The sequence below is a fragment of the Anolis sagrei genome, chromosome 6 (genome assembly GCF_037176765.1).
Source record: "Anolis sagrei isolate rAnoSag1 chromosome 6, rAnoSag1.mat, whole genome shotgun sequence".
Taxonomy (NCBI): domain Eukaryota; kingdom Metazoa; phylum Chordata; class Lepidosauria; order Squamata; family Dactyloidae; genus Anolis; species Anolis sagrei.
In genome coordinates, this window is record NC_090026.1 from 9,104,344 (window position 1) to 9,113,668 (window position 9,325).

General features: G+C 45.0%; 1 protein-coding gene across 1 annotated transcript; it reads left to right on the top strand.

Annotated features, from left to right (window-relative positions):
• The first annotated feature begins 3,204 nt into the window (after positions 1-3,204).
• LOC132777632 (twisted gastrulation protein homolog 1-B-like) lies at positions 3,205-9,325 on the top strand. The gene is made up of 5 exons (XM_060780019.2): positions 3,205-3,410; positions 5,343-5,488; positions 7,106-7,205; positions 8,566-8,781; positions 8,869-9,325. The coding sequence occupies exons 2-5, from the start codon at positions 5,375-5,377 to the stop codon at positions 9,087-9,089; spliced, it is 651 nt and encodes a 216-aa protein (XP_060636002.2). The 5' UTR covers positions 3,205-3,410; positions 5,343-5,374; the 3' UTR covers positions 9,090-9,325.

Consider the following 9,325-nt stretch of genomic DNA (forward strand, 5'->3'; position numbering starts at 1 on the left):
GAAGGAAAGAAGAGAAGGGAAGAAAGAAAGTAGGGAAGACGGAAGAAGAAGGAAGGAAGGAAGGAAAGAAGGAAGGAAAAAATGAAGGATGGATGGAAAGAAGGGAAGAAAGGCAGCGTGGAAAGAAGAAAGGAAGAAAAAGAAGGAAGAAAGGAAAGAAGGAAGGAAAGAAAGAGGGAAGAAAGGAACCATAGAAAGAAGGAAGGAAGAAAAAGAAGGAAGAAAGGAAAGAAGGAAGGATGGAAGGAAGGAAGGAAGGAAGGAAGGAAGGAAGGAAGGAAGGAAGGAAGGAAGGAAGGAAGGAAGGAAGAAAAAGAGGGGAAAGATGGAAGGAAGGAAAGAAAGAGGGAAGAAAGAAAGCATGGAAGGACGGAAGGAAGGAAACAAAAGAAGGAAGGAAGAAAAGAAGGAAGGAAGGAAGGCCTTTGGTGAAAAGGAAAAATGATGTTTTCCACTGCCATTGAGGAATGGACCTTCTTGTGCCACCACTTCCCCAATTGTACCTAAAAACACAGCTCATCATTCCTGAGAACTCATTTACACATATGACTGTCATCCTCTTGCATGAAAACGTGGGAAATGTGGAATCTATGAATGTGATATGTTTGTGTTGATATTTCATCTTACATGTTCTGAACTAGCTGCTTTTTTTTCTAATGTCATTCGTATTATTCCTTGCGCATGTTTTCATCCGGATAGTGTGGGCTACGAAATTTGGTGATGCATGAAGTTTGATCCTTGAAAATGGGTGTGTGGTTTAGCAATCTATCCCTCGATGTGAAACGAATGAATGCTTGTACCGGGTTAATGCTCAACAGTCTCAGAAGTGGTGTCAAACTATTAATTTTACAGTGTGGATCAGGCATTGCCAAACTTGGGCCCTCTGTGGGTTTTGGACTCCAACTCCCACTTAAGCGGCCGAGGGGGAAAAGGAAAGGGCCTGAGGCTGTCAGGAATTGTGGGAGTTGGAGTTCAAAACCCCCGAAGGGCCAAAGTTTGCCCATGCCTGGTGTAGACGCGCCTAAAGTGATGGAATCCTATTGAATATGGTCTAATCTGCTTTTGCACTTCTATGTAACCATTTAATACCATTCATGAAAGAAAGTTTACATTTATGATTGTAACTAATCAATACAGCAGGAAAGATGATTTTGTCTGAAAAACCAAAGAAATAAAACAGTGGAGAAAAAAAATACCAGTCTGAAATTATTTTCAACAGTTACTTGACCCGACATATAAATGCTCAAACAAACAAGAATTCTTTCCCCCTCCCTGGACATCCCACAGATATATAAACCCCATTTTCTCAGTTTCCAACAGACCTCAAAACCTCTGAGGATGCCTGCCATAGATACGGGTGAAATGTCAGGAGAGAATGCTTCTGGAACATGGCCATACAGCCCAGAAAACTCACAACAACCAACTAGACATGCTCTCTTTGCCTGCGTTAACAGAATGCCATTTTGATATAATGTTGAAAGCTTTCATGGCTGGAATCACGGGGTTGTAGTTTTTTTGGGCTGTATGGCTGCGTTCTAGTAGCATTGTCTCCTGCCATTTTGCCTACATCTATGGCAAGCATCCTCACAATCTCTGGGGATGTTTGCCATAGTTGCAGGCAAAATGTCAGGAGAGAATGCTTCTAAAACATGGGCATATAGCACAAAAAAACCTACAACACAATTTTAATGCTCGTGCTTGCATATGAGCATATGTGATGCACTGATGTGAAAAGCAGCGAAAGAAAGGGAGTCTTGTGGTACTTTTAAAGATCATTTTAGCATGGGTTATAATCCACTTCATCAGATGTGCTGACAGTGTGCATTCTTCCAGCCTTGGGCAGAAAAACAATTGTTATCACACGCCGTAAACCTTGAAAAGGATGGTCTAACACAAGCATCCTGACATTTATACAGTAATGTACGGGTCTGCTGAGTTGTTAATTGCCTCTGAAATGTCTGAAGCTTTCAGGCCTGTTCCTGGAGAGATAAGGTAGGCCTGCTGAAAGGAACTTGTGCGAAAAGCAGAACTGAGATTCTGGACCAACTGAGGATGACCGAAATGTAAGTGTGGTTGTTCGGATGCGCTGGAGACGCTTAAGCGGAATTTAGTCTGGTCCAATGCAAAAGGCACAATAACTGTGCACAAAGGCAAGAGGAAACTGCCCTGGGTCACCTAAGGGCTGAGAATGGCGGTATACAAATATAGTAAATCAATAAATCACAAAAACTTTACACTTGTCAGCAGAGTTAAAACAAAAACTTGCAGTGTTGCATGCAAAATAAACTGCAACAGACTTCCATAGTCCTTGTAAGAATTATAGAATGCGAAGAGCATGGCTTCATAATCCTTCAAAATAGTGAAGAGTAGAGACATCACACCAGCAACGAAGATCCACATAGTTAAAGCAATTATGTTCCCCATTGTCACCTATGGACGTGAGAGCTGGACCATAGGGAAGGCTGAGCGAAGAAAGATTGATGCTTTTGAACTGTGGTGTTGGAGTAAATTTCCGAGAATGCCTTGGACCACGAGAAGATCCAACCAGTCCATAATTCAGGAAATAAAGCTTGACTGCTCATTGGAGGGAAGAATAGTAGAGGCAAAGATGAAGTATTTTGGCCACATCATGAGAAGACAGGAAAGCTTAGAGAAGACAATGATGCTGGGGAAAATGGAAGGAAAAAGGAAGAGGGGCCGACCAAGGGCAAGATGGATGGATGGCATCCTTGAAGTGACTGGCTTGACCTTGAAGGAGCTGGGGGTGGTGACGGCTGACAGGGAGCTCTGGCGTGGGCTGGTCCATGAGGTCACGAAGAGCTGGAAACGACTGAATAAATGAACAACAGAGACATCACACTGGCAACTAAGGTCTGCATAGTTAAAGCAACGGCATTCCCTGTGAGAGGTGGACCATAAGGAAGGCTGAGCGAAAGAAGATAGATGCTTTGGAGGAAAATTCTGAGATTTCTATGAAGGAAAAAGAGGATTTAAAAGGCAAGACAGGCAGGGAGAAAAGGAAAAGAACGAAAATGAGTGAGAGAGAGAGCCAGTGCTCAAAGCAATTACTTCTCTTAGTGCGACTTATGTCAATTTAGAGGAGCAAAAGGAAATTTGGAAACATGAAGGGACCCCAGAGCACAGGCTGCCCCTTCCTCTCCCTCCTCTGTTTTTCTGTTTCTCCACCTCCAACTCACTCTCCTCCTCCTCCCTCCATCTCTCCTCTCCCTCCATCCAAATTCCTTTCTCCCCTCCTCTCTTTCTGTTCAGATCCCTCCTTCTTTTCCCTCCAAAGAAGAAAGAAAGAAAGAAAGAAAGAAAGAAAGAAAGAAAGAAAGAAAGAGTGGGTGCCTGCGCTTGCTCTGAAGAGACAAATCCTCCACTGTCCTCATTCCCAAAACTTTCCGCAGGTAAACTTTTCCAGATTGAACTTTCCTTCTAGTTGAGACGGTTGGGGAAGGAAGCCATCATACATCTAGGGCTCCTTCCACAAAGCTGAGTAAAATCCCACATTATTGGCTTTGAACTGGAATATATGGCAGGGCGGACACAGAAAACCCAGTTCAAATCAGATCTTGTGGGATTTTCTGTCTTGATATCCTATATGGCTGTGTGGAAAGGCCTTAGTTTCCTCCCTCCCATCCTTTGTAAAAGCAAGAGGTTTGGGGCTTGTTGGATTTTGGAGGGATGTGTATCTCTCATCCGACATTACTTATCCAAACTCTGGGGGGGCATGAAGTGGTTATTCCCATAACCGAACCCCTTTTCTCGGCCCCCAGGAATGAGTACTGTCATTACTACTTATTTTATTCCTCCAGAAAGGCCGCTATGCGATGGAGCAATTTGCAATGCACACCCCTCAACCCCCAGGGCAAAATATACAATATACGAGAGTTGAATGAAAAGTAATGCCTCCAACTTCATAACTCCTCAAGAGATGTGATTACTGGTATGCGGCAGGTACTGGCTTGTTCAGTAGACTCTCCTCTACAGTTCCATTTTGGTGAGAAGCCTTAGCATTGAACGGTTGTGTTGTTAAAGTGCGAAGTATGGAGCCCTGCGCAGACGGTCGGTCAATGTGACTTAAGCAATGTGCAGTCATTGAATTCTTGACAACAGAAGTGTCACCCCAAAGGAGATTCATCAGAGAATGCAAGCTGTTTATGGTGATTGTGTGATGTGAGTACTGTGTGTCATTGGGTGAGTAAGTTTAAAGATGTTGAGGTGAGAACATCTGACTTGCGTGACAAACAAAGAGTTGGACATCCTGTGACAGCAACCACTGAGTTTCACAAGCAAAAGGTTGACAGATTGATTTAGGATAATCGTATCATTCAGAGAGAAATTTCAAACATAAGTCACCTTCGGGCTGATGTGGGCGGGGTAAAAATAGCGTAAATAAATAAATAAATAAATAATCGGCATTTCACAAGAATGTGTGGGTCACATTATTGCTTTGCTTGGCTATCAGAAGATCTGTGCATGATGGGTGCCCAGGATGAGAGAACTGTGAGACGCTGATTGCGGAAACAAGTGTCAACTTCTTCCGTGGTGGCTTCAGAAAACTTGTTCATCGTTGGCAGAAATGTATCCAATTGTCTGGTGATTATATGGAAAAGTGAATAATGGTCGTTAAAGAGCACAATCTAAGGATTATTTCTGTGTTTGATTTATTAAAATATTCCCATCCAAACCCAAGTAACGAAGGTGGAGGCATTACTTTTCATTCAACCCTCGTAATAACAAGAGAGTTTTTCAACATCTTGAAGACCTTTTGATTTGAGGCAAGAAATAAGGGGAAGTTTATGTGAGCCTCTAAAAGTGCGAGATATTTCAGGATAGGTGCATTTAGCACAGGCATGGGCAAGCTTGGGCCCTCCAGGTGTTTTGGACTTCAACTCCCAGAATTCCTAACAGCCTCAGGCCCTTTCCTTTCCCCCCTCAGCCGCTTAAGTAAAGGTGATGGCAACATAACCCTCTCCCAACCCCAAAGTTGCCCTCTCCTGCTTTAGTGCCATAACAATTTCAAAAGTTTTTTTGTGTGTGTATGTTTGTGTGTCAGGGGTGACTTGAAAAACTGCAAGTTGCTTCTGGTGTGAGAGAATTGGCTGTCTGCAAGAACGTTGCCCAGGGGACGTCCAGATGTTTTGATGTTTTATCATCCTTATGAGAGGCTTCTCTCATGTCTCTGCAATGGGGAGCTGGAGCTGACAGAGGGAGCTCATCCACACTCTCCAAAGTATTAAAAGTTGGCAGTCAAGTGAAGCTGTCAATGAGACTATGAAACCTCAAATATAACTGATCGGAATGGAGACTTCCCTTTGATTTTGTTTCTCTCTAAGGTGCACCTGCCTTGTTCCCAAACACCATAGGGATGCCTGGTGGCGTGAGCTTGCTTTTGGTGGCAGCGACGTGGGCCATGGCCTCCCCTGCCGACACTTGCAATAAAGCCCTTTGCGCCAGTGATGTCAGCAAATGCCTGCTGCAGGTAAGATTACAGAGATAAAAGCAAGGTACAAAATAATACTAATACTAATGTAAAGGTAAAGCTTTCCACTTGACATTAAGTCTAGTCACGTCCAACTCTGGAGAGTGATGCTCATTTCCATTTCTAAGACGAAGAGCTGGCGTTGTCTGTAGACACCTCATGTGGCCAGCATGACTACAAATACTTACTTACTTAGGCAATCCTTCGTTGGCCGAGTAGGATAGTCTTCCAGGATCAGAATTCTTGTGAGTCTGTAGGTGACTGTGGAACCCTATTCTTGATCTGCATCTTCTTCCGCAGTGAGGACATTGGTTTCCAGGTGGAAGGCGGTCACGGTTGGGGTTGGCTTGATGCGCCTTCTTCTTGGCACGTTTCTCTCTTTCACCCCTCCATTCGTGCCTCTTCGAATTCTGCAGCACTGCTGGTCACAGCTGACCTCCAGCTGGAGCGATCAAGGGCCAGGGCTTCCCAGTTCTCGGTGTCTATGCCAGAGTTTTTAAGGTTGGCTTTGAGCCCATCTTTAAATCTCTTTTCCTGTCCACCAACATTCCATTTTCCGTTCTTGAGTTCAGAGTAGAGCAACTACTTTGGGAGACGGTGATCTTTGGGCATTCGGACAACGTGGCTGGTCCAGTGGAGTTGATGGCGGAGGACCATCGCTTCAATGCTAGAGGTCTTTGCTTCCTCCAGCACGCTGACATTTGTCTGCCTGTTTTCCCAAGAGATTTGCAGGATTTTCCAGAGGCAGCGCTGATGGAATCTTTCCGGGAGTTGCATGTGACGTCTGTAGACAGTCCACGTTTCGCAGGCGTATAGCAGGATTGGAAGGACAATGGCTTTATAAACAAGTACCTTGGTATCCCTACGGATGTCCCAGTCCTCAAACACTCGCTGCTTCATTCGGAAAAAGGCTGCGCTCGCAGAGCTCAGGCGGTGTTGTATTTCGGTGTTGTATTTTGTATTAGTATGACTACTAATACTACTACTAACAATAATAATACAAGAAAAGCATTATTGTCCAATTTGATTTTTTGCACACAAAAAAGCATTTTTGAGGCATGCTTCTTAAACCTCCAAATTAAAATAAACAGTTCACTGCAATGGCTAGCAGCTAAAATGCTTACAGAAAATGAAGAATAATTAGCACCATTTTGCACAGAGCAAACCTGAACTTTTTGGAAGAGAACTATGGTCCCTTCCACGCTGCCCTTTATCCCAGAACCCTAGATTATCTGCTTTGAACTGGATTATAGGAGTCTACACTGCACCTGGTGAGCAGTAGGTTAAACCACTGAGTAGCCGAACTTGCTGACCACAAGGTCACTGGTTCAAATCTGGGAAGCGGGGTGAGCACCCATTGTTAGACCCAGCTTCTGCTAACCTAGCAGTTCGAAAACATATTCCCATTCAAACCCAAGTAACGAAGGTGGAGGCATTACTTTTCATTCAACCCTCATAGGATTCAAAAGCATAGTTGTGTTAGTCTGGATCAGCACACAAAGGGATTTTGGAGCACTCTTGATGTGGTAGCTTTCACAGCATGCGCCCACACTGTGGAATTCATTTAGGATTTTTTGAGGCAATGTTATGATCCCTTTACCTGTCATCTCTTGGCAGGAAGTGTGCCAGTGTGAAGCAAACCGCGCTGGTTGTCCATGCTGTCGGGAATGCGCCTTTTGCTTGGGCAACCTTTGGGAGACTTGCTGCGACTGTGTGGGTAAGGAGAATCCAAGGGCAGTGGCCTACCGCTCCCCATTGTCAACCGAGAGATTCTGGGAGTTGTCGTCCAAAACAGAAAGCTGTGCTGCTGTTTGAGGACATCAGAGCCAGGAACCCATACTCACACTCCAAACAAGCAAAGTGTTCCAGACTATAATTTAGGGAGACTCAACGTGGTTTACACATAGATAATGGCAAAAATTCAATGCCTTACAACTACAATAATAAATAGTAAAACCGCACTTTAAACATAAATCATATTAAAAACACGTAGAGCGCGTTGCAGTAATCTATTCGGGATGTAACCAGAGCTTGGACAACCATAGCCAGAGGGTTGTCAGATCAGTATAATCTCAGATGATGAGATTTCAGGTCAAAACCTGGACTCTGGGGGCAACCCCTTGTGATGACACAGTAGGCCAGCGCCTATACTTTCAAAGGGGTAGCTTCTGGTGTTGTGACCTGAGCATGACATGTTGAGCATCAGTTTACAAATTAGATGATTTTGGGAAAAAATGAATGAGATTGTCTCTTGCTTAGAGATGTCATCACCTCACTCAAGATCATAGAATCCTAGAGTTGGAAAAGACCTCATGGGCCATCAAGGCCAACCCCCTGCCAAGGAAGCAGAAAAATCACATTCAAAGCACCCCTGACAGATGGCCATCCAGCCTCTGCTTTAAAGCCTCCAAAGAAGGAGCCTCCACCACACTCCAGGCAGAGTGTTCCACTGCTGAACAGCTCTCATAGGAAGTTCTTCGTAATGTTCTGGTGGAATCTCCTTTCCTGCAGTTTGAAGCCATTGTTCCACATCCTAGTCTCCAGGGCAGCAGAAAACAAATTTGCTTCCTCCTCCCTGTGACTTCCACTCACATATTTATTCATGGCCCTCATCATGTCTCCTCTCAGTCTTCTCTTCTGAAGGCTAAACATGCCCAGCTCTTTAAGCCGCTCCTCATGGGGCTTGTTCTCCAGACCCTTGATTATTTTAGTTGCACTCCTCCAGACACATTCCAGCTTGCCAACATCACCCTTCAATTGCAGTGGCCAGAATTGGACACAGTGTGATTCCAGGTGTGGTCTGACCAAGGCTGAATAGAGGGGTAGCATGATTTCCCTGGATCTAGACATTATACTCCTATTTATGCAGGCCAAAATCCCATTGGTTTTTTTAGAAACCACATGAGATTGTTGGCTGTGTTCACCTTCCTGTCCACGAGGATCCCCAAGATCTTTTTCACATGTACTGCTGTCGAGCCAGGCGTCCCCCATTCTGTATTTTTGCATGGGAAGGGGGCCAGGCTTTGAATTCTAGAGCTTACCAAGGAAGGATTCTGACTTGACTTTTTCCTCCCGAGGGCTCTGCGATGAACGTCCTCTCTCCGCCCCTCGTCCGGCCCAGCGAAGCTCTATGCACAACCTGATGTCTCCCGTGCCCTCTCTTTTCCGGGCACTCACAGCCATCTCTGACAACGAGTCTCCCATGGGCTGGAGCATCTTGACTTTGCCAGTTGAGGAGGAGCTGAGGCAGAACCACGTAGAGACAGACCATCTCTTGCTGGGGCCACACACAGGTAAGTGTACCTGGCCCAGAGGAGAAAGCATTGATGTCGCAATAATGAAGGATACACAGCCATGAACTTTCCTCTTCTCACTTGCAGGCTTGGTTCTCCCAGATGCTGAAGGCCTCAATGCCACCACACCACCTTGCCAGTCCATTTTCTTCAACGAGTGCCTGTCCATGAGCCGATGCCGGACAGCTTGCCAATCAGTGGGAGCCTGGCGCTACCGCTGGTTCCACAATGCCTGCTGCCAGTGTGTAGGGCCTGACTGCCGGGGCTATGGCGGGGCCCAAGCCATTTGTTCCAACTGCCGGGATTAACTCTCAGCTTTTCTCTTTACATGTACATGTACACATGTGTGGGGCCCTCAACCAACTTATTTACCTGCCTACCTCTCTCTCCCACCTTCCCTTTCTTCCTATTCTGAGCGTTGTGAGCAAGACCAGTCCAATACATTTTTCATAACATTATTTTTGATGCTACTTCATAACTATAATTTTGCTGCTGTTATGAATCATCATGTAAACATCTAATAAAGGTAAAGGTTTTCCCCTGA

Excerpts from the sequence above, each read along its gene's own strand:
- LOC132777632 (XM_060780019.2), top strand. The coding sequence starts at position 5,375 with ATGCCTGGTGGCGTGAGCTTGCTTTTGGTGGCAGCGACGTGGGCCATG. Across the intron at positions 5,489-7,105 it reads TCAGCAAATGCCTGCTGCAG|GAAGTGTGCCAGTGTGAAGC; the intron begins GTAAGATTACAG and ends ATCTCTTGGCAG. Across the intron at positions 7,206-8,565 it reads GACTTGCTGCGACTGTGTGG|GGCTCTGCGATGAACGTCCT; the intron begins GTAAGGAGAATC and ends TTTCCTCCCGAG.